The 25,055-nt window shown below is 34.8% G+C and overlaps 6 protein-coding genes across 7 annotated transcripts; 1 reads left to right on the top strand and 5 right to left on the bottom strand.

Moving 5' to 3' along the window:
• Positions 1-53: 53 nt before the first annotated feature.
• On the top strand, positions 54-10,599 carry Pus7 (pseudouridine synthase 7). The gene is made up of 5 exons (XM_035089724.1): positions 54-524; positions 701-1,198; positions 1,263-2,843; positions 2,993-3,277; positions 9,402-10,599. Exons 1-5 carry the CDS (start codon positions 467-469, stop codon positions 10,553-10,555), a joined length of 3,576 nt encoding a protein of 1,191 aa, XP_034945615.1. The 5' UTR covers positions 54-466; the 3' UTR covers positions 10,556-10,599.
• On the bottom strand, positions 3,273-4,600 carry Neu2 (Neuroectoderm-expressed 2). The gene is made up of 4 exons (XM_035089732.1): positions 4,345-4,600; positions 4,076-4,245; positions 3,832-3,994; positions 3,273-3,556 (listed from the first exon to the last, which is right to left on the bottom strand). Exons 1-4 carry the CDS (start codon positions 4,517-4,519, stop codon positions 3,360-3,362), a joined length of 705 nt encoding a protein of 234 aa, XP_034945623.1. The 5' UTR covers positions 4,520-4,600; the 3' UTR covers positions 3,273-3,359.
• On the bottom strand, positions 5,082-9,166 carry LOC118070875 (beta-galactosidase-like). The gene is made up of 9 exons (XM_035089727.1): positions 9,007-9,166; positions 8,521-8,699; positions 7,095-7,245; positions 6,860-7,018; positions 6,566-6,796; positions 6,318-6,489; positions 6,123-6,241; positions 5,630-6,037; positions 5,082-5,571 (listed from the first exon to the last, which is right to left on the bottom strand). Exons 1-9 carry the CDS (start codon positions 9,097-9,099, stop codon positions 5,146-5,148), a joined length of 1,938 nt encoding a protein of 645 aa, XP_034945618.1. The 5' UTR covers positions 9,100-9,166; the 3' UTR covers positions 5,082-5,145.
• A 59-nt stretch (positions 10,600-10,658) lies between the features above and the next one.
• Positions 10,659-13,791, bottom strand: LOC118070876 (beta-galactosidase-like). The gene is made up of 9 exons (XM_035089728.1): positions 13,508-13,791; positions 12,925-13,109; positions 12,707-12,857; positions 12,486-12,644; positions 12,188-12,418; positions 11,933-12,104; positions 11,717-11,835; positions 11,224-11,631; positions 10,659-11,165 (listed from the first exon to the last, which is right to left on the bottom strand). The coding sequence occupies exons 1-9, from the start codon at positions 13,586-13,588 to the stop codon at positions 10,743-10,745; spliced, it is 1,929 nt and encodes a 642-aa protein (XP_034945619.1). The 5' UTR covers positions 13,589-13,791; the 3' UTR covers positions 10,659-10,742.
• A 392-nt stretch (positions 13,792-14,183) lies between these two features.
• Positions 14,184-18,686, bottom strand: LOC118071001 (uncharacterized transmembrane protein DDB_G0289901-like). The gene is made up of 4 exons (XM_035089931.1): positions 18,539-18,686; positions 18,364-18,462; positions 14,472-18,290; positions 14,184-14,239 (listed from the first exon to the last, which is right to left on the bottom strand). Exons 1-4 carry the CDS (start codon positions 18,543-18,545, stop codon positions 14,235-14,237), a joined length of 3,930 nt encoding a protein of 1,309 aa, XP_034945822.1. The 5' UTR covers positions 18,546-18,686; the 3' UTR covers positions 14,184-14,234.
• A 912-nt stretch (positions 18,687-19,598) lies between these two features.
• Positions 19,599-23,289, bottom strand: LOC118070998 (hornerin-like). 2 transcript variants are annotated; one of them, XM_035089927.1, is made up of 5 exons: positions 23,167-23,289; positions 22,935-23,087; positions 20,396-22,857; positions 19,942-20,179; positions 19,599-19,709 (listed from the first exon to the last, which is right to left on the bottom strand). In XM_035089927.1, exons 1-5 carry the CDS (start codon positions 23,171-23,173, stop codon positions 19,705-19,707), a joined length of 2,865 nt encoding a protein of 954 aa, XP_034945818.1. In that variant the 5' UTR covers positions 23,174-23,289; the 3' UTR covers positions 19,599-19,704. The 2 variants fall into 2 exon arrangements, with proteins under 2 accessions (XP_034945818.1, XP_034945817.1); XM_035089926.1 differs by having other exon boundaries at positions 19,942-22,857.
• Between the last annotated feature and the right edge of the window lie 1,766 nt (positions 23,290-25,055).

Here is a 25,055-nt window from a genome sequence, read left to right as displayed (position 1 = left end):
ACAGAAGATAGTAGATAAAGTAAAAAATTAAAACTGGCAATAATAACACAACAGTGAAATAGATATTAGCCGTACGTTTGAGCTATTTCAGGCTGTTATTGTGTGATTTACTAGTGTGAAATGAGTCATATATAAAAAATATATATATATTATACATTAAAAAAAGATAAACAATTCCAAAATGTAACACTTTATTCTCTTACTTTGTATTTACAAATTTCCTGAAATCAAAACAATAATATATCCTTCCCCTTCTGAGAATCATCTCGTCAGCTTTTATCGTATTTCGTACCGGCAGAAACATAACCGTTACAGCTACTGGACTGTATTGGATGAACTTAGAATATTGTGCACGTGGTTCGCAATATTCCTAGTTTTAGCAAACTACTTGTGTTAGATTAAACAATCTATATCAGTTTATATTAGTATTCATTGAATAAAGAATATTTTTATTTCGTTTAATAAAATGTCTTGGCGGGATAATAAAAGCCAAGGTGGTTTTCAACGACGAGGTCGAGGCAGAGGTAATTTTTATTTATTTTTTTACTCAAATATACAACCTTTTTGTATTTCAAATGAGTAATTTATTCATTTAATTGTTTAATTGTATTAAAAAGTTGCAATAAAATGAAAATTCACTGTAAAGCTTATTAACAAATTTTTAGTTAATAAAAAATTGATTTTAAATCCATGATTATAGGAGGATACCGTGGTGGTTATCAGAATAGACAATATAACAAAAGACCACCAATGAATCAATCTCATGAAAGGAAGAGAACAAAATTCGATGTGACTAATCGTCTCAAAGAAGTTGATGTAGGAATTACTGAGTTCATGGGAGATCATGATCATTTTACAGGAATTGTAAAAGAACGCTATCATGATTTCCATGTATGTGAAATAAATCATAATGGAGAAATAGCTAAATTAACAACTCAAGAGATTCCTTCTCAAAAGAAACTTGAAATAGCCGATTCGGAAACAAGTCTTCCTGAAGAAATGCTTGAAAAAATTAAGCTTTTTTTAAAAAGTGATTCTGACATAAAATCTATTGAACTTGATGTTACTGAACTAAATAAAGGTCAACGTTGTGTGATACATGATCTTGCCAAATCAAGTCCTTCAATAGTGAGTCAAACTATTGAAAAAGATGGCAAAAAAATAATGATTGTTTCCCGAGGCCGTATGCCAATAAAAGGTAAAAATATTATTTATGATTTCAAAGTAATAATTATGATTAAAATTATTGAAAATCTTTTCAGGTGGGTACACGTTCAGACGTGAAAATTCTGAATGCTCTTGGAGTGATGGAAATTATTGTGAATTTATTTTACACAAAGTCAATATCGATACAATGAATGCATTAAATGAGATAGCGATACATTTACATTTAAAACCAAACACGTTCAATTACGCAGGGACAAAAGATCGTCGTGCTAGTACTAGTCAATGGGTTAGTCTGAGACGAGTTGCTCCAACAGATATACTAAGAGCAGCAAAAAAAGTTCGTGGGGTTTTTGTAGGTAACTTTAAGTTTGTTGACAAGAAACTCGAACTTGGTAGCCTAAAAGGAAACCGTTTCACTATTGCACTCAGGAACGTCACTGCACCTGATGAAGAGATTGATAAAGCAATGACTAGTTTACGAGATAATGGATTCATTAATTACTATGGACTTCAGAGATTTGGTACAGTTGCTGATATTCCTACTCATGATATTGGAAAAGCTCTTCTTCAAGCAAAGTGGGAAGAGGCTGTTGATTTGATATTAAAGCCTCGTGATGGTGATCAACATGATTTAGCAGAAGCTAGAGAAACGTATTCAACTACCAAAGATGCTGGTGCAGCTTTGCAGAAGATTCAAAGACGTGATAAAATTGAGGCAAAATTATTGGAAGGACTTAAAAAGAATGGAACTAATTTACAAGGAGCTTTAGATTTTTTACCGAGAAATACACGATTGATGTATATTCATGCTTATCAAAGTTTTGTATGGAACAACATTGTTTCACGAAGAATTAAGGAATATGGCCGTAAACCAATTGTTGGTGATCTAGTGTATGAAACATCTAATGTCAAAGAAGTAGTTGAGACTTTAGACTATTCTCTAGCCAATGAAGATGAAAAAGACGAGCTAACGGAAAACTTAGTCGAAAAGAAAGATGAAGATAAGCCTAAAGAAAATGAACTAGCAGATAATGCAGATAAAACAAAAGATAACGATCAAGTTAAAAGTAGTCAAGATCAAATGAAAGATGGTGAAAATCAAATGAAAAATAATGACGATCAAATGAAGGAAGATAATACTGACCAAGTAAATAAAATTGAAATTGACACTGCTGATGACAATAATGGTTCTGAAGAAAAAATGGAAACTGAAGTTGTTGCAGATGCAAAAGATTCTAATGAAAAAAAGGAAGACTTGAAAAATGACAAAAATGAAAATGGGCCTAATGAAACAGAAAATGGGGAGAACACCAAAAAAGATGACTCGACTTTGGAAAAAGAACATCTTTATCCACTTCCAAATGTTAAAATTTTAACTGAAGAAGATTTGCCCAATTATACACTAGCTGATGTGGTGATGCCTCAGCCTGGATGGCGTGTAGTCTATCCGCCTTATGCAAAAGCCTGGTATGAAGAATTTTTAGCCAGTGATGGGTTGAATACAAACTTGAAGCAGAAGAACAAAAAGTATTCACTTAGTGGAGCTTATAGAAAAATTCTTGAGATTCCAGAAGATTTATCATGGAGAGTAATGCACTATAAGGACCTTCGCGATGATTTGATACCCAGTGACATTAACGAATTAAGAGGAAATCCAGTACCAAAAGATTGTCCAGGTAAATTCACAATAATTATTTATTGAATCAATAATACATTGTTGATTACAAATTATTAATCAATGATGAATATTTGGTCGTTTCACTGACAAAATTATAAGCAACTATAATCTTCTAGTAAGATTAATTAAATATTTTCTTATTTTTAGATGGTAAATATAAAGCCCTTATTCTAGAGATGTCTCTGAAATCATCTTGCTATGCGACTATGGCTCTTCGAGAGGTACTAAAACATGATACTTCAGCTAAAATCCAAGCAGCACAATCTGCTGCATATCATGCTCAAGATGAAGCAGAAAATAAAGAACTTGAAGAGAATTCTTCAGAACATTCTAAAAGTAATGAAGTTGAAAATGCAGAGCTTCAGATGGAGGTTGTTGAAGAAAAAATAAAAGATCTGCCCATGGAGGAAGAACCTCGTGAAGCTAGATCAGGTACACAAAATGAAACTTCTTTAAAAACTGAATAAAAATATTTTGTATAACAATAATTTGTTTACTTTTTTACGTAGTTACATTAAAGATATGAAAAACCCCATGGTAAAATGGTGTTTGTATATTTTAATACTTTTTGTTGTTGATATCTCAGAACTTCTGTATTCAATAAATTCAGTTTTGCTTCATATGAACATCTATGTGATTGTAATTGTTTCAGACTGGAAAATGTCTGCAAGCAAAACTTACATTGGCTAAGTTTTTCAGTTCGTTGATTATCTGTAATGAATAGTATCAGATAATTATTAATAAGGCTATTATTTCCAAATTATTATTCAATTTATCAATAGCATAATCAGTCAATGAACGATTTTAGATTAAAAAAATCTCATAAGTTTTAGACATTACGTAATAGGTTTAAATCAAAATCATATTCATTGATTAACTATGTAAATAATATGATTTATAGTAATTCAATTTCAATTAATTTAAAATTGAAACACTTTTAAAGAGTTGTGTTAATTTAGAAATATTAGTAGTTGATTTTTCATTACTATGAACTCGAAAATGATGATGAAGAGCTGCAGGTTTACAAAATCCTCGTCCACAAATAGTACATCGTAGTGGCCAGTTATCAGTATGAGAATATTCATGCGCTTTTAAATCACCTGGTGTGGTGAAAGATCTACCACAATCATTACATTTGTGTGGTTTTTCCTAAAAATAGCAGAATTAATTTTTTGATTTATTATCAATGAATTATTTGTTTTATCTTTTAAAAAGTATAATAATAATTGCCTTGAAATGTGTCATACGATGATAATAAAGATTAGAAGACGCTGTGAATCGTTTTCCACATAGGGAACATTTATGAGGACGCTCTCCAGTATGAATCCTTGTATGAGTGTTAAGAGAACTGCTTGTACTGAACATTTTTCCACAAATTGAACACCCATGTGGTTTTTCTCCTTTTAATCATATACAAGACATTTTTATTCAGTTTTTTAATGTTTTTATGTGATTGATTAAATGAATTGCTGTTAGAATAACATAATAACAAGTTTTACCTGTATGTATGCGAACATGCCTCTTTAACAAGGAAGGTCTATCAAAGAACTTTCCACATGTACCACAAGGTAACTTTCGTTGCTCTTTGGCTAAAACCGATTGTACCTGTTTGGATGATGCACAGCTTAAATCTAAAGGTTTTTCTTGATCTACGTAAACTGCTTTTTCAGACATAATGAAGAAATACAGAAAAATACAAGAGACACAGTTTTTGATAATTTTTTGACAGAATCGACCGAATACTTAATAAAGTAGTGAACTAGTAAAGAACCAGGAAGATCAAAAATATCATAAACATTACCTTTGCGCATGCTAAAGGTATCATTTCTTTTTAAAGAGGTGGAGTTTTTCATGCTGACATTGTTAGATGATACTCAAAATGCCGAGTAATGAACAACTTCATAAATATAACAATCGACTCGTGCATGCAGGAGTTAAAATGATCCTATAATACTCGATATACCGGACGTCCTAGTGAGAGTATTTCTCATTTATCATTCAAAGGATATTAACACTTCTATTCAAACTATTCAAACTAGTTTTAGAAATCGTTTTCGCATGATCATCAACAATTATCGGAGCATAAAAGAGAGAACAAAAATCATGGTCAATCAATTAAATTATTACGTCGCATAAACAAAGCAGTAAGATGGTTTTTTTTTAATAATAAGAAAACAATTTGTTAATTCCATAATATACAGTAATAAGTTGTCAATCTCTACATTCAAGACAGTATTTATTCATAAAAACTAAGAGTGACTATAGTATTATTTTTTAATTAAAAATAAAATTATGGAATACTAAAAAAATTCATTGTATTCATATACTGAGGGAACACCCAGATTAGGGGTGTTTTGGAGTTTCATTTTTATTTTATTGGGTATGTATTCAAGTTCTAATATGACCAATTCGTTAACTCCGGTCATTAAGAATGCTGAGGGAACATAAAGTGTAATTTGTGGACCAGTTTGTGGCCAATATCTTCCAAGGTTGTGACCATTGACGTAAGCAATACCTTTGCCCCAATCTGCAGTGTTTAAATAAGTATCTAGTGGATCATTTTTGATGGTAAAAGTTCCTCTTAGTAATACCGGACCATTGACAAGATTGCCTGGATCCATTTTGATGGTAGAGAAATTTCTCAGAGAGATCATCTCGCCCAATGAATAACTTGTGACATTCCACTTGGGTATGACTTTGCCGTCAACATGGACATTAAATATTCCCTGTAATAATAAATTTACGTCAGTAACTCAATTAATACGTAGATAATGGAAGTTGTACCTTCCAATCTTCTATGAGATTTCCATAGTTGAGATGTCCTTGATTTTCAACGAGGATCGCTAATTTCTTTGCATAGGGATTCTGTGATACTACGCTATTGATCTTCAAAGTTCGACTGAGTGTGCCGACGAGGTAATTATCAACATAGACAATTCCTCTATCAGCAACATCAGCATGAATAATTGTTGGATCTTTGATCCTAGGAGGGAAATTCGATTCATACAGAACTAGGCCATTAACAAAGTTTAGTTTTTCAAAGGTTGGTGGTACATCAAATTGTCCTGCAGTATTTGCAAATAAATTTCTAGCAGGATTGTTTAGGAGTTCCATCACCGGTTCTAGCAGAACAGATCCATAATCTCCTTTAGGTGCAACCGTTGGTAGCGGTAAATCAGGTAGAGGTAAAAACTTGAATAAATACACACATTATATTCATTGATTACTCAATTGACAGTGTGAATGAATTATTACTCGCAAGTGATTAATGTGTTACCTCTGCAAGCGTCTTCCGGATTGCAAAATATTTATCTGTGGGATCGCCGGCCTCCGTTAGTGGGGCATCATAATCATACGAGGTTATTACAGGCCTAAATCTTTCATCACCATCAGCTCCTAATATTTGGAGTAAACAATTAAAACCTATTCCATCGCCAATTTTACTTATTTATTATGTAATATTTCTTTGAACCTGATGTAAATCCAAAATTGGTTCCACCATAAAACATATAAATATTTACTGATGCATTCAATGATAATATTTGTATCAGTGAATGGATGAATCTTTTAGTTGGTATTACTTGAAATGTTTCATCCCAATGAGTGAGCCATCCAGAATAAAATTCCGAGACTACTAGCGGTCCCTTATAAAAAAATGAACGATTATTACATATCTTTTGATCTATTCATCCTATATACATTTTTTTATCAATTATTTACTTTCTCCTGAAATTTTCGCAGTGAATTAAATGCGCGAAAAATATCGTCAAAAATTCCAAAGTCAACAGTTGCAAAAACACCTGAAATTACTCCACATTCTAGCAGGTTTTTCTTCCATCCATCTGTTGTGTACAATACCGCCTTTGATTCGACATGCTCATTAATTATATTTCGAAGGCTTTCTGTATAAGTTTTATCACACACGTTGAAACTACCATATTCATTTTCAACCTATTGATTAACAGGACACATAATATATTTACTTTTAAAGACAATGTTAAACATTGTTCATACTTGAATCATGATAATGGGGCCACCGTTTCCTCTTAAAAGATGCTTCACTCTTTTCAACACTTCATCAAGGTAAATTCTAACATATCTCATATACTGTTCATCGTTTGTACGTAATTTTATGTCGGGATGTAAAGTCATCAGCCAAAACGGCAATCCTCCCTTTTAAAACAGAACAATGCAATTAAAATTATTTTTTAGATTCAAATAGAAAACAATTGATAATAGATAAATTTACCAAGTCTCGTTCAGCATCAATATATGGTCCTGGTCTCAATAATACTAAAAGATCTTCTTCTTTAGCCATTGTTAAAAATGCAACCAAATCAGCTTCTCCTGTCCATCTCCAATTACCTGGTGATGGTTCATGAAGGCTCCACTCTACGTAACTACATAATTAACTAATTATATTAATGAATTTCCCAAGTAAAAATAAATTATAAAATCTACAGTGGTCGTACAACAGTCGTAAATTTGAACATAATTTCTAATAGCCGGTTGCCATTATCTTGACCGGACAACAGTATTTCCATATACTAAAAATAAATTTAATGCAAGTCAATTAGATTGATTTTAATAATAATTTTATTGTGATGACTGCAACCAGAGGTATGCAGCCAGCCATCGCCCGAAGGCCTTCAGCTTTTTAATATTTTATTTTATTAAATATAGAATTAAAACAATAAACATGCATTCATATATACTTGTTATAACATATAAATCTGGATAAAACATACTTATAATGCATGGTTATTAATATTAATGATAAAAGTGAAAATAACTCATTGCATAGAAGGAAAAAAATAGGTTACTATTGAACATAATTACTTCTAGCATCATTTATATCACTTTGTAGCAAATTAAGCTGTTGATTTCCAATTTGATAATTCGGATTATCATTGTGGACATTAAATAGTAGATAATTAACATAAGGTTGTACAAAATTTTCTGAGTTTATCATAGTGCTATCGTATTCGGATTATGCTAAGTTTGGTGATAGTAGGACTCTTGCATTTGATAAGTTTGTTGTTAGTAATGTGATGATTAATAGTTATCAGGTGATTGCTGGTATTGGGATCGTCGATGGTCAAAAGATGATTTTTATAAAAATGAACATACATATTTTTTATCAACGACTATACAAAATATAGTGAAATAAGTTTTGTTAATTCATAATTTAGCCTATAGTTGCATAACCTATTTTTAATTTATAAATATACATGTATGTTCATATGGAAATAGTTCTTTTGGATTAAGTTCAACTGTCGTACGTCCAATTTACTGCCGTTTTGCATTGTATCTTACTTTTCTTGAAACTCTGATCATTGCATGTCTGTAAGTGCAACGTTCAGAATTTTTTAGAAATAATCAGGACTATGTAAGACTGTTGTATGGTGCTCTATAGCAGGCATGGGTAAGTGGTACTTCTCAGAGTAACTGTTACCCAGTACTTGGATTCCTTAATATAATTTTCATTGTGGACCTTATTGTACGAGTACTCTTAATCTTAAAAGGTACTCTGACTTAAAAAACGTTGCCCATGCCTGCCCTATAGCCTAAATGACTGTTGTTCGACTTAATAGTCCAGCGATTTTTTATTTTTACTCAAGTTCGACTAAACCTATAATAACTAAACTGATAAGTAACATGAATGATTTAATTACGTAGAAATAGCATTGAGTCCTGCAGCTCTGATTTTCCTTAACCTATCTCTCCAGAATGCTCTTGGTGTACGGAAATAATGAAAGCTTCCTGACACATATCTAAATGGTTTTCCATCTAAGAGGAACTGATTGTTCTCATAGTCTACTTCAAATCCATCAACTGGATCCAGTTGAGTGCCCTATTTGGAATATTTATTAGATTGTAATGTTGATCTCATTAAATTATGACAATCAACAGCATAAATATTTTGTTATAAACAATTTTTGATGAATGTCTCAGTAGATATGTTTTATTAAAAACAAAAAAAGATTGACAGCTAAAACACTAAAGAATTTAAAAACGTGTTAACGAAATATTCCCGTACATGCAATAGAATACTAATGCTGTGTAAATGACAAGCAGATAACGTATCAACTACTATTTCAGACAGAGTGCATGAGCATGAAGCTTACGAATACTTGAATTGATAATTAGCATTTACATACATTTACATAAGCCTCACAATGGAGTATCACACTGAGAACTTCTATGATGATAAATGAAGAATATATTACTGATTTTAAACTTATCTTACACATGATTTCGTTTTTATTTCAAACTTATTACAACACACTATCTTAGAAGTTTTTAGACACTCTGAAAAAATCACTGTAATGTAAATAAATACAGTACCTACAGATTGCCATCTATCGATCAAGAAGTAAATTGTTACTTGTTATGCTAATCATAAAATGTGCTGTTATGAAATGAATGCACAAAAGCATGTATTCATTATGTTAAAGTAATTTTTATTAATAATATTTTATTCTAATTCTTTGTATGCATGCTATCTTCTTCTACAGCTGAATTTGTTTAATTGAAACTTATCTGTTTGTTTTAGACTTCATGGAATCCAAAACAGATAATGCTAAACCAACCAAAACAGAAGGTAACTTAAAGTCAAAAAAATTAAGAAAGAACGGAAAAAGATGTATCCAGTATACAGCTAAAGAAAAGGTAAAAGAAGAAGTGAAAAAGTCTTTTACAGACGAACCGACATTGGAAAATGTAATAAAAAGTCGCACAACGTACTGCCGAGCGATTCAAGTGAGTACTCGAGGTGTTGGACTAGCAGTAACATGGTCAGCAATAATTGCGAAGAAAATGGATATATATTCTCACATTTTTCCATTACATTCAATGTATCGGGTCATGTTGGCCTTCACTGAAGAAAAACTGGCTCTTGTCTTTGCGACTAATGCTAAGAAATTAGCTGACCCGTCAGCAGTTTACAATTTGACACCCAATGCTGAGCGAGTTGCACTGCTTTCACGCATTACTGCTTTTCCAAAGTTTGCGACCGCCTATATTGAAGGACTAGGCACATTTACGCATGAGGGACTTGATTTCGTACCTGTCTTGCCTCAGGAATACAGACCCTCCAAAAAAGCAAAATGGCGTCCTGATCCTGGAAAAATAATTTTTAGCAATCTCAGAACCGTAGTTACGTCAATGAGATCAAAAAAAGTGCCTCCCGGTTGTCGCAGGACTTTCGCCCGTTTGAACCCAATCCCAAATGTTGAATACAATGAAGCAAATTTTATGATAGAGGACAATATAATGCCTGATGGATACAACAATTACCATTTACAATCTGATATTGTAGCGTGTAACAAAGTATTTAATTCGCTTAAAGAACAACCGTTGGGAGAAACTTGGATTGGGGGTTGTCCTTCTCTAAAGTCTCCCAAAGGAATGCCAGGAGTAGCGGTGATCCAACCTCGCATGATGAAAATTCCATCTGATAAAATAAAGAAACTGAACTACAACAGTTTTAGGTTTGAGGGTGTTCAGATGTTATCACCGATTCCTCTTCAAACATCTGAATGGCTTCGTGGAGCTACCTGTCTCTATAGGGAGCCGCCTAGAAATTTAAAAACTTATCCATACTATCCATACTGGGATGGTTGCACTAAAGATTCAAATCCTTACGGTATAATAATTAATCCTACTAATATATTTCGAGTTTTATTCGATATGAAATCTGTCCAATAAAAGTACTTTCATGAGTAATTTATTTTTTATATGTACATGTTAATTAAGGTATTTTTGGAAATAGATGTTAAATAATTATATTTTTAATAAATATGAGAAAAAATTTAAAAAAAAAAAAATATTTTTTATTACAAATGTATTTAAACATAGCTACAAAATAAGTAAAGATTTAAAGCAAATTTTATGTCTACATATCATTGAATACTTTCGTTGTTGGAATGCCCAGATTAGGGGTGTTTTGGAGTTTCATTTTTATTTTATTGGGTATGTATTCAAGTTCTAATATGACCAATTCGTTAACTCCGGTCATTAAGAATGCTGAGGGAACATAAAGTGTAATTTGTGGACCAGTTTGTGGCCAATATCTTCCAAGGTTGTGACCATTGACGTAAGCAATACCTTTGCCCCAATCTGCAGTGTTTAAATAAGTATCTAGTGGATCATTTTTGATGGTAAAAGTTCCTCTTAGTAATACCGGACCATTGACAAGATTGCCTGGATCCATTTTGATGGTAGAGAAATTTCTCAGAGAGATCATCTCGCCCAATGAATAACTTGTGACATTCCACTTGGGTATGACTTTGCCGTCAACATGGACATTAAATATTCCCTGTAATAATAAATTTACGTCAGTAACTCAATTAATACGTAGATAATGGAAGTTGTACCTTCCAATCTTCTATGAGATTTCCATAGTTGAGATGTCCTTGATTTTCAACGAGGATCGCTAATTTCTTTGCATAGGGATTCTGTGATACTACGCTATTGATCTTCAAAGTTCGACTGAGTGTGCCGACGAGGTAATTATCAACATAGACAATTCCTCTATCAGCAACATCAGCATGAATAATTGTTGGATCTTTGATCCTAGGAGGGAAATTCGATTCATACAGAACTAGGCCATTAACAAAGTTTAGTTTTTCAAAGGTTGGTGGTACATCAAATTGTCCTGCAGTATTTGCAAATAAATTTCTAGCAGGATTGTTTAGGAGTTCCATCACCGGTTCTAGCAGAACAGATCCATAATCTCCTTTAGGTGCAACCGTTGGTAGCGGTAAATCAGGTAGAGGTAAAAACTTGAATAAATACACACATTATATTCATTGATTACTCAATTGACAGTGTGAATGAATTATTACTCGCAAGTGATTAATGTGTTACCTCTGCAAGCGTCTTCCGGATTGCAAAATATTTATCTGTGGGATCGCCGGCCTCCGTTAGTGGGGCATCATAATCATACGAGGTTATCTGAGGCCAATATTTGTCTCCAGAATTAGCTCCTAGCAATGAACACAGCATATAATTAATTGAATGTGCATACACGTACTATACTACTCTCCTATTATTTATTAATAACATTTTATCTAATTTTTAAACCTGCTGTAAATCCAAAATTGGTTCCACCATAAAACATATAAATATTTACTGATGCATTCAATAATAACATTTGCTTTAATGTTTTAATGAATTCATCAGTTGGTACGGTTTGAAAAGATTCATCCCAATGAGTGAGCCAACCAGAATAATATTCAGAATTTACCAAAGGACCCTAACAATAATGAATATATCGGTTAGTTTTCACCCGTATCAAGAATTTGTATTGTCTAGAATTCCTCATTAACATTATCTTACATTTGCCTGGTATTGTCGCATCTTATTGAAATTATATGTTACATTACTCCCTGCTCCAAAGTCAACTGTTGCATAAGCACCTAATACAGTTCCACAGTTCAACATATTGTCAGTTGGTCCATCTGTTGTATACAAAAGTGCTTTAGACTGAACATGTTCATAAACAATATCACGGAGTTTTTCTTTGTATGCATTATCGCATGCATGGAAGCTTCCATATTCATTCTCAATCTGGAAACAGATCAATAATAATAATAATAGCATCTTATCATCATTTGATCGATAATCTTATACCTACTTGAACCATAATAATTGGGCCACCGTTTCCTCTTAAAAGATGTTTCACTTTCGTCAGAACTTCATTTAAATATATTTCAACATAACGCATGTATCGCACATCATATGTTCTCATTCGTATATCAGGTACGAAGGTCATCAACCACGGAGGCAACCCTCCCTATCAGAAAATATCGATTGCAATGCTTTTTCATGAATCTTATCAAAAATCTTACTATTTACCAAGTCTCGCTCTGCACAGATATATGGGCCTGGTCTTAATAACACTAAAAGACCTTCATCTTTAGCCATCGTTAGAAAAGCAACTAAATCGGCTTCCCCAGTCCATCTCCAATTACCTGGTGATGGTTCATGAAGATTCCATTCAACATAACTATATAAACATTAAAGTAACATGTGAATGGATATTTTCTTAATACTCATTAAGCAATGCTACTTACGTAGAAATAGCATTGAGTCCTGCAGCTCTGATTTTCCTTAGCCTATCTCTCCAGAATGCTCTTGGTGTACGGAAATAATGAAAGCTTCCTGACACATATTTAAATGGTTTTCCATCTAAGAGGAACTGATTGTTCTCATAATCTACTTCAAATCCATAAACTGGAACTGGTTGGGTATTTTTTTCCTAAATGATGATGAAATTCATTTTAAATTGATAACAAAGTACATCAATGAAAAAAATATGATTAAGAAGTACTAGAGTATGTTATAAACAAGATAAATAAATCGGAACAAATAGATAAAAGATGATACTCTCCAATTGATTGATAATATCCTCAAGTTCATACAAAAATAACACAAATTTAACTCTTATGACTGTAGAGCTCGAAATAACTTGGAATGAAAAAACTAAGATATCAGCTCTGAACGTAAACAAAAACGTATATCTACTTACACAAACAGCAATTTTATTGATATAAGATATTCGGTCACTTTTTTTCTAATTTACAACTAAAATTTTAGATACAAATTGAAAACTTTTTATTTAATAAAAATGAATAAATTAATTCTATATTTACTTACATTCTCGTTCATATGAGTACTTTGTACCGCAAAAGAGTATTCTATTGCCAAGCACATCAAATATATCAATGTTTTTGACATTATTATTTATTCAATTGAATATTAGTGAAACTAATTATTTATTACTGAATTTATTCAGTATTTAATGTACCAAATTTTTTTCTTTCTTCATGCAATGTTATATTCCAGGGTTTCAACAATTTTTATAATGCTTGTCTTGTTTACTTGTTTGCTCACGAACGGCTGAGCACCGAGTGGACACACTGATGACAATAATAACGGCACTGTCTATCTTAATCTCTGTTAGATAGCGAAGAGGGAGCAAGTCATCATATAATTGTGTGTAATCATAAAACTAATCTTATTAAATGACATGATCCTTGATTGAAGATGTGAAAGTTTCAATTAGAGTTTTACATAGTAAAGGAAATAATTTGCTTTTATTGATCATTGTTTATTTAGTAATTTTTAATGATTGAATAAATTAGATTGTTTATAAATAAATAAAACACAAACTTAGTTAACATTGACACAATAATTATAGTGCAAGAGATAACAGTGAATAAATAATCGTGCAATTAATTTAACAGGAAATAAATAATTAATCTATTACAACTTCGATATCCATGAAGGTAGCACATTTGATGATCCACATCGTTAGATTCTATTTCATTGATTAAATCCAGAATAATTGTGCCAAGAATAATAGGTCTCACTGCGATGATGCTCAACCTGTTATAAAATAATCAGAAATATTAAAAAAAAGAATAAAAAAAGTAATCCAAATTAAATGAACATTGACTGAATATGAGCAATCACATTTAAACTATCGAAGGCTGAAGTATATTTGAATCATATGGAACTGGTTGTAAAACTTCACCAACTTGTGTAGGATATTTAAAACATGCTATTTTGATTTCATGGGGGTCATTAGTACGAAGTTTAACGCAAAAACATGAATTACCGCTCATTGAACTGGCACTAGATGAAGCTTGTGAGGATGCACCGCTGGAGGCTTGAGAACCTGAACCTAATAGTCCGGATGGGAGAGAATTAGCAGATGACGAAGCTTGACTATTAGCTGATGATGCAGCCTGACTTGTTGATCCAGATCCACTAGAACTTAAAGCTGATGAACTACTTGTGGCAGAAGATAAAGCAGCACTCTTTGATGAGCTTATACTTTTACTGGAACTTGAAGCTGAAGAGCTACTTTGAGATGAAGAAGCACTCTTGGACATACTCATACTTGAAGCTGATGAACTACTTTTCGATAAAGCTGCACTCTTAGCTCCACTGACGCTCTTACTAACGCTGGTAGCAGCTGATGCACTCTTGGCTAATGATGAAGCTCCACTTGTAGCTCCACTGACACTCTTGCTAACGCTGGTAGCGGCTGATGCACTCTTGGCTACTGATGAAGCTCCACTTGTAGCTCCACTAGCACTCTTACTAACGCTGGAAGCGGCTGATGCACTCTTGGCTACTGATGAAGCTCCACTTGTAGCTCCACTAGCACTCTTACTAACGCTGGAAGCGGCTGATGCACTCTTGGCTACTGATGAAGCTCCACTTGTAGCTCCACTAGCACTCTTACTAACGCTGGAAGCGGCTGATGCACTCTTGGCTACTGATGAAGCTCCACTTGTAGCTCCACTGGCACTCTTGCTAACGCTGGTAGCGGCTGATGCACTCTTGGCTACTGATGAAGCTCCACTTGTAGCTCCACTGGCACTCTTACTAACGCTGGAAGCGGCTGATGCACTCTTGGCTACTGATGAAGCTCCACTTGTAGCTCCACTGGCACTCTTGCTAACGCTGGTAGCGGCTGATGCACTCTTGGCTACTGATGAAGCTCCACTTGTAGCTCCACTGACACTCTTGCTAACGCTGGTAGCAGCTGATGCACTTTTTGCTGAAGATACGGCACCGGATAAACTTTTTTCATCATTACTACTAGATTGATCATCTCCATCATCTACTCCGGATTGATTATTATCATTATCATTACTAGTTGGCTCGTTCTTGTTGCTGGGAGACTTCTCTCCATCCTCTGGTTGTTTTTCACTTGATGGAACATTTTCGCTATCATCTCCACTGGGGTTTTCAGATCCACTTTCTGAAGTAGGATTTTTTTTATTATCGTTGTCACCACCGGAGGGATTTTCTTGTTCTGTTTGATCATCACGGTCGCTATTTGAAGAGCCAACTTGTGCTGAAATTTTTTTTCTTCTTCCACCTCGTTTACCTTTACCTCGTCGACCACCTTTGCCTCCACCTCCATGTTTGCCACCACGTTTTGAGACAGTGGGTTTCATATTTTCAGGATCGACTACAGAAGCGTCATTAGAATCGGTACTTTCGGCATCGTTTGGAGAGCTCAACATTTTCCGCCATTTTCCATGACGGTAAACCCAACCGCCAACGGAACCAGAATTACTTCGACTCCATGATGAACTAGCAGCTCGAGATCGGCTACCGCTTATTACTCCCCATCGCGATCCACGTAATATAATATCTATTTCAGAATCATCATCGACTTTGCTCTTAGAAGTTTTACCGGATCCCTTTTTAGGTTTTTTACCAGATCCTGTTCCAGAATCACCTTCGGAACCATCTTCAGAACCTCCTTCAGATCCATCATCAGAATCGCCATCTGACCCATCTTTAGAATCGTTGTCCGATCCATCACCAGAATCACCATCTGAACCATCTTCGGAGTCTCCACCTGATCCTTTCTTGGTAGTTTTACCGGATCCCTTTTTAGGTTTTTTACCAGATCCTGTTCCAGAATCACCTTCGGAACCATCTTCAGAACCTCCTTCAGATCCATCACCAGAATCGCCATCTGACCCATCATCGGAGTCTCCATCTGATCCTTTCTGGGGCGATTTATCGGATCCCTTTGTAAGTTTTTTACCAGATCCTTCTTCAGAATCACCTTCGGAACCATCTTCAGAACCTCCTTCGGATCCATCACCAGAATCGCCATCTGATCCATCTTCGGAGTCTCCACTTGATCCTTTCTTGGTAGTTTTACCGGATCCCTTTTTAGAGTCGTCGTCTGATCCATCACCCGAGTCCCCTTCCGATCCATCGTCGGAGTCGCCATCTGATCTTTCCTTGGGAGTTTTACTGCATCCTTTTTTAGGTTTTCCACCAGATCCCTCTTTAGAATCGCCATCTGATCCATCACCAGAATTACCATCTGATTCATCACCAGAATCGCCATCGGATCCATCTTCACCGTCTCCGCCAGATCCTTTCTTGGTAGTTTTACCGGATCCCTTTTTGGTTTTTTTACCTAAACCTTTTCCAGAATCACCTTCGGAACCATCTTCAGAACCTCCTTCAGATCCATCACCAGAATCACCATCAGATCCATCTTCGGAGTCTCCACCTGATCCTTTCTTAGTAGTTTTACTGCATCCTTTTTTAGGTTTTCCACCAGATCCTTTTCCAGAATCGCTGTCCGATCCATCACCGGAATCACCATCTGAACCATCTTCAGAACCTCCTTCGGATCCATCACCAGAATCGCCATCTGATTCATCTTTATCGTCTCCGCCAGATCCTTTCTTGGTAGTTTTTCCGGATCCCTTTTTGGTTTTTTTACCTGATCCTTTTCCAGAATCGCTGTCTGATCCATCACCGTCTGATTTATCACTGGAATCTCCGTCTGATCCATCTTCAGAATCGCCATCTGATCCATCACCAGAATCGCCATCTGATCCATCTTCGGAGTCTCCCCCTGATTCTTTCTTGGCAGTTTTACCGGATTCTTTTTTAGGTTTTTTACCAGATCCTTTTCCTGAATCGCCTTCGGAACCATCTTCAGAACCTCCTTCGGATCCATCCCCAGAGTCGCCATCTGACCCATCGTCGGAGTCCCCATCTGATCCTTTCTTGGTAGTTTTACCTGATCCCTTTTTTGTTTTTTTACCAGATCCTTTTTCAGAATCGCTGTCTGATCCATCACCAGAATCTCCGTCTGATCCATCTTCAGAACCTCCATCTGATTCATCACCAGAGTCTACTGATCCATCTTCGGCATCTTCGTCAGCTTCATTCATTCCAGAATCGTCGGAATCATCATCAGCGGTAATTTCAATGATAACACCTTTTGGTGTCTTCCATTCTTTTATCCATTTTCTTCCCGAAGGAGTCCATACTGATGTTTTCCACACTTTTGCTGAGCTTGAGCTCGAAGATGTACTCCATGCTTTGGCGGAGCTTGATGATTTACTCCATGCACTGGAGCTACTACTATCATTATTGTCACTTTCGTCTTCAATATCAGCATCATCTGTATCGATACCATCATCATCGACACCAATACCATCATCAACGATATCATCATCGCGTCTCTTTTTGCAGCTTTTCTTTTCTCCAATACTTACAAGAGTTTTTTTTCCAGTAACTTTACCAACAATATCACCAACTGGACCTTCTTTACTAATAAGAGAACCAACAACTCCATGCTTGCCACCAACTTTGCCAATGACTGCTCCAACTTGACTTTGTTTACCAGTAACTGATCCCAGTACTCTACCATGTTTTCCACTCGTAACAGAGCCTAAGACTCCACCAGATTGTTTTTGGCTACCAGATACAATTCCCAGTACTTTACCATGTTTTCCACCCGTGACAGAACCTAGTAGTCCACCAGATTGTTTTTGGCCACCGGATACAAGACCCAGTACTTTACCATGTTTCCCGCCTGTGACAGAGCCTAGGACTCCACCGGACTGGCTTTGCTTTCCGGTGTCTGAACCCAGCACTCCTTTTTAAGATAAAAATCAAATTATCAATACTGAATTGGAATGATTTTTCAGAAAAAAATTGTAATAAATTACCTTTGGAATGTGGTTTTCTCTTCGCTCCACCAACATTGACAGGAACATTTAAAGCAAAAATGCTACTTATCGACAATGCGATAACAAGTATCGCGCAAACTGAAAGAAAATAAATATTATATACATTAATAATAGGTAATGCCTTATAACTAACTATCCTATGAACGTAGTATACCTTTCATTTTTGGTGCACTCAGATAACTTGAATCAAGTCGATTTCCAGTCCAGTTGCAACTGCAACTGTTGTCCGAAAATCAATGGGTCTGTATTATATATACTGACCACAAGATAAACTGCATATCTTTATCATCATAAACTGGACAATTATTAAAATTTATTACTATTTTTATATGATTACAGATTGTAGCAATTCAACATATTTACGTGTCTACAATTTGTTGTTTCTATCGAGTGAATTCATAACACAAAATAATGCTGAATGAATTATCATTTATTATAATTTTTGTTTCATTACAAATTTATGTTATATAAAATAGAATTTTCACTCATAAACACTTAGATTTAATAAATAAAAATAACTATCATTTTAGTTCTATCATTTTTATAGACTTAGACAATTACTTACCATAAAATATTAATTTAAGAATCTTTTCGATAAAATTATTGAATATGTTTTCATTAAATATTTAATATACTTGCCCAGTTATTAATTTACAAAATAATTAAAGAAAAATTTCATCATAAATAAATAAAACAAAAATATGAATATATAAAAGAGATAATTGAGTTATCGTGTTGATTCAACATATTGATGAACTGATCACCTAATCAACCAACGTTGAAATAATTAATGAATTCTTTAGAAAAAATTTGACTAATTTAAAATAAATTATAAGAACTATATTTTTTTTCTTTTAAATTGATGAACAATAGATTAATTATGAATCGATTTAAATAATTACAAATTGAATTTGATTGTTTCGAGTTTCGATAGAAGTAAAACTTTGGACAATTGATCATCCATCAATACAAGTCTGTACAGGATAGTTATCTATTATTGAACTAATGTATCGAGGTATTTTTAATTTGTAGAGAGGTATAAAAAAGACAGTTAGTTGATATAATTCAATTAATTTATTGATTTTAAAAATCAATTACAAAAATAATTAATTAATACTTTCTTACATTGTAAAATCACAGTTTGATTTACTACGAATGATAAAATTAAAGTGCGAAATTAATAACAGTGCAATTTCAATCGAGATCATATTTTCTTCTTAAAAACTAATGATGCTCCAGAATGGCGATCAGCATTACATTATTTTCTGATTAGGTCCAGTGATTTTGATTCGGGAACATAAGACCTCATCCCAATGATGATCAACCTGTCATAAGAGTAAATAAAACGTTACGATTAAAGAGAAATTAAAGAACTTGAGTCAGCTAATCATTAATCGGATAGGTGTGATCGCATTTAATGGATTGAAGTTTGAAATTTTTCAGAATCATATGGAACTGGTTGTAAAACTTCACCAACTTGTGTAGGATATTTAAAACATGCTATTTTGATTTCATGGGGATCGTTAGTACGAACTTTAACGCAAAAACATGAATTACCGCTCATTGAACCGGCACCGGATGAAGCTTCAGATGATGCACTGCTAGATGCTTGAGAAAGTGCACCTGAGGCTCCAGAGCCAATCGAATTAGCTGATGAAGAAGCTTGGCTTGTAGCTGATGATGCAGCTTGGCTACCTGCTCCAGATCCTCCTAAAGCTGATGAAGAAGATTGTGCTGAACTTTGGCTAGAACTTGATGCGCCGCTCTCTGATCCACTACCGCTAGCACTCTTGCTGAGACTCGAAGCTGAAGCTCCACTTTTAGCTAGTGAGGAAGCAAGACCTTTTGATCCGCTAACACTCTTGCTGAGACTTGAAGCTGAAGCTCCACTTTTAGCTACTGAGGAAGAGAGACCTTTGGCTCCGCTAACACTCTTGCTGAGACTTGAGGCGGAAGCTCCACTTTTAGCTACTGAGGAAGCAAGACCTCTTGATCCGCTAGCACTCTTGCTTAGGCTTGAGGCGGAAGCTCCACTTTCAGCTACTGAGGAAGCAAGACCTTTTGATCCGCTAACACTCTTGCTGAGACTTGAAGCTGAAGCTCCACTTTTAGCTACTGAGGAAGAGAGACCTTTGGCTCCGCTAACACTCTTGCTGAGACTTGAGGCGGAAGCTCCACTTTTAGCTACTGAGGAAGCAAGACCTCTTGATCCGCTAACACTCTTGCTGAGACTTGAAGCTGAAGCTCCACTTTTAGCTACTGAGGAAGCAAGACCTTTGGCTCCACTAACGCTCTTGCTCAGGCTTGAGGCAGAAGCTCCACTTTGAGCTAGTGAGGAAGTAAGACCTTTTGATCCGCTGACACTCTTACTGAGACTTGAGGCGGAAGCTCCACTTTTAGCTACTGAGGAAGAGAGACCTTTGGCTCCACTAACGCTCTTACTGAGACTTGAGGCGGAAGCTCCACTTTTAGCTACTGAGGAAGCAAGACCTCTTGATCCGCTAACACTTTTACTCAGGCTTGAAGCAGAAGCTCCACTTTTAGCTACTGAGGAAGAGAGACCTTTTGATCCGCTGACACTCTTACTGAGACTTGAGGCGGAAGCTCCACTTTTAGCTAGTGAGGAAGCAAGACCTCTTGATCCGCTAACACTCTTACTGAGACTTGAGGCGGAAGCTCCACTTTTAGCTAGTGAGGAAGCAAGACCTCTTGATCCGCTAACACTCTTACTGAGACTTGAGGCGGAAGCTCCACTTCTAGCTAGTGAGGAAGTAAGACCTTTGGCTCCGCTAACGCTTTTGCTGAGACTCGAAGCTGAAGCTCCACTTTTAGCTAGTGAGGAAGTAAGACCTTTGGCTCCGCTAACACTCTTGCTGAGACTTGAAGCTTTGGAACGACTACTAGCAATGGAGGAGCCAATTCCTAATCCTATTTTCGGACTAATGTTAATGAGCGATCCTCCTGATGAGCCATCATCATTGTCATCTTCATCTCCTGTGTCATCTTCGTCTTCATTGTTATCCCATTGTTTTTGAGGAACACTTTTACGCCAGTTGGGATTCCAACGGTCGGAACCGCTTTTACTTTTGCTCCATGCTGAACTAGAACTAGAAGCCCATGATTTACTGTGACTTCCAGATTTCCACCCAGGAACTCTTCGCCAGATGATTTGTTTTACCCAACCATCTTCAATTCCTCCATCTTCAACGATTGTGTTCTCATCTGAGTCATCGTCAGAATCATCATCAGATCCATCTACATCGTCAGAATCACCATCTGATTTGATCTGATCACCATCTACATTGTTAGAATCTTCATCTGATTCATTCAGTTCATCGGAGTCAACATCAGAATCATCTACATCAGCCGAATTATCGTCAGATTCATTTTCATCATCAGAATCTTCATCAGATTTTTCTACATCATCAGAATTATCGTTAGATTCGTCTTCATTATCAGAATCAGTTCCTACGCCAGAGTCATTTGAATCATCATCTTCTTCGTCACTTATTTCAATGATAATATCTTTTCCAGAATCCCATTCCTTAATCCATCTGTGTCGACGACCAGCAGAAATTGATTTGCTCCATGAGCTAGCGGAACTTGAACTTTGACTTGAACTAGATGAACCGCTTTGTCCATCATCGTTGTTGTCATCATCACCATCGTTACTGTCGTCGTCATCATCATTATCACCATCGTCATTACTTCCTTTATTGCAATGTTTCTTTTTACCACCAATATTAACGAGAGTTTTGCCTCCAGTTACTTTATTAACAACAGTTCCAACTGTACCATGTTTACCAACTACAGCGTGTATTAATCCGCCATGTTTTCCACCTGTGACAGAGCCTAAGACACTACCAACTTGACTTTGTTGGCCAGTAACAGATCCCAAAACACCTCCATGTTTTCCACCAGTGACGGAACCAAGAACTCCACCAGATTGGTGTTGGCTACCAGAGACAATACCCAATACTCCTCCATGTTTTCCTCCAGTGACAGAGCCTAAGACACTACCAACTTGACTTTGTTGACCAGTAACGGATCCCAAAACTCCACCACGTTTTCCTCCAGTGACGGAACCAAGAACTCCACCAGATTGGTGTTGGTTACCAGAGACAATACCCAATACTCCTCCATGTTTTCCACCAGTGACGTGACCTAAGACTCCACCAGATTGGTGTTGACGACCAGTAACTTTTCCAACAACATTTCCACGTTTTCCTGTTACTTTACCAAGAACTGCACCAGATTGGTGTTGGCTGCCAGTAACTTTTCCAATAACGTTTCCATGTTTTCTTGTTACTTTACCAATAACTCCACCGGATTGGTGTTGACTGCCAGTAACTTTCCCGATAACATTTCCATGTTTTCCACCAGTAACATGGCCTACAACTCCACCAGATTGGTCTTGCTCACCAGTGACTGATCCAAGAACTTGACCAGAATGATGGCTACGTCGGTGACCACCTTTGAATAAAAACCAAACTTGAGCACAAACACTACTTAATTTTTTTAATTTGACTTTTTCTCAATTTTTTAAGTACCGTGATGATAACGAATATGTCTCCATGTCCTTCTGGGGCCTTCTTCCTCTTGGCCTTTATCACAGTCTTTTCCTCCATGTGAACCAATGTTAATGGGGAGGTGTGTGGCAAGAATGCCAGTTATCGGCAGAGCAATGAGAAATATAGCAAAAACTGAAAAAAAAAATTATTTAAGTAAATAAATAATTATTTCGTTAATAAATCAATGAACTTCTCTAAGGGCTCAACGTACTTCTCATTTTGAGTGCACTATGTAAACTTAATAATGTGAATCAATATCACAGTGCAATTGCAATTGCAACTGTTATCCAAAAATGGATGGACCCGCAATATATATACTTACCGTAAAGAAGCTACTAAATCCTTATCTTTACATCCCGGACAATCATTTAAATTTATTGCTATTTTCATATGATTACGAATTAAAACATGTTTACGTGTCCACGTTCTCGTGTGTAAATGTGAATATTTGTTATTTCTATCGAGTAAATTAACAACAACAAGTAAATGTTTATGTGTCATGATTTATTACTCATATCCAGTACCCATAAACAAACGGATATCTATTCTTAGCAATTTTACTTAAAAAATGACTCTTTCAAGACAATAATTAACAAATTTTTACATTACATCTAGAAAAATATCCAAGATTTCGTAAAATATTCAAATATCAATAACTGCAGAAAATGCTAGATGTTTTATCATTAAAAAGATTGATAAGCCTAATTTTATAAAGATAAATAATTTTTCATCAAATTTATTCATTCAAACAATAAATTAAGTGCTTAGTTACAATAAACTTAGTTTTAAATTAAAAAAAAGTGTGATTAGCGTTGATTGTTCAATTGAAATAGAAAAAATGCAAATTTGAGAATAACAAGATCGGAATTTTTTTAATACTTTATTTACAACTCATGAAATCAGCAGTTAAAAAATAAACAAATCACATTTAATTAACAAGAATATAAAAGTAGCAAAATTAAGATATTAAATAGATAACAAATAATTATCAAATGATAAAGAATAAGTGATATATTATATTTACATTCAATATAGGATTGAATAAGTGTGATGTAATTTTCTTATCAATTACCAAAGGATGTATCTTCAGTAGACACTAATAGATTTTTTGCTTGACTGTGTATTTTAAGTAATAACAAATCACGAACATTTCAGATGCATTAATGATCTGAAATTCCTTCAACAATTGAAATCCATTATTATAATTTATTTATATTAAAAATTATTTGTTTGTTAGAAATTATTAATTTAATTTTTGTCATTGTGATTATTATTTCAATATCTAAACCTTTGTATGAAACACCTAGAACTCACAAAGTACTTCGTTAATGGTGTGGGTTGAGTAGAAATCGAAAGTGAAAAGGAAAGAAAGTCCTTGATGATGCTGGAAATAGGGAAAGTATACGTGATCCTGACCTCAGTATGTTTTAGTTTCCTGGTTAAAGCGGGAGCAACCGCTCCCAGGCCAGTAGAAATCTCGGTTAGGTCAGGTCAGAGCAGAAGTAGCGAAAGTGAAAACAGAAATGGTGTTCTACAGTCCGAGTGAAATTGAGGACAGTAAAACAAGGCAATGAGGTCTGTGCCCTAAATTTAATCATTTCACTTTCAGTTTCAAACGAGATTCAGGAAGTATATTTGTGTATGTAGTACACAAAAATTACAGTTGTATTATAAATATATCGATTTCTTATCCAATAATCAAATTTATCTTATCATCACGTTGCACAATTTTTACAAGCATTTATTTATTTATATTTTGATCATCGTAAAATTGTTTTCGGAGCTTTCTTGAAATTCGATTTATTTGATGTTGAATTTGAAAATAAAAATTCAAAAATAAATCAAGTTTTTTTCTTTCTCTATAAAACATCAATTAAACTATGCAAGTAAATGATAAAAACAACAGTTAATATTGTTTTTTATGTCATTCTTTTAAAAGAACAATTAGTTCTTTGTTTTGGAGTAATTACTAGAAAGCTTATTGTTTACAACAGATAAATCGAATAACAATTTTCCGATTTAAAATAAACGTTAACAAAATATATAATGAAATTTAGTTTTTATAATGTTAAATCAAAATTTTCAAATTGACATATCAAA

This window comes from Chelonus insularis, unplaced genomic scaffold (assembly GCF_013357705.1).
Source record: "Chelonus insularis isolate UGA/USDA-ARS -01 unplaced genomic scaffold, ASM1335770v1 contig_70_pilon, whole genome shotgun sequence".
Classification (NCBI taxonomy): domain Eukaryota; kingdom Metazoa; phylum Arthropoda; class Insecta; order Hymenoptera; family Braconidae; genus Chelonus; species Chelonus insularis.
The sequence above is the reverse complement of the archived record's forward strand: the minus strand, read 5'-3'. Positions and strand labels throughout refer to the sequence as shown.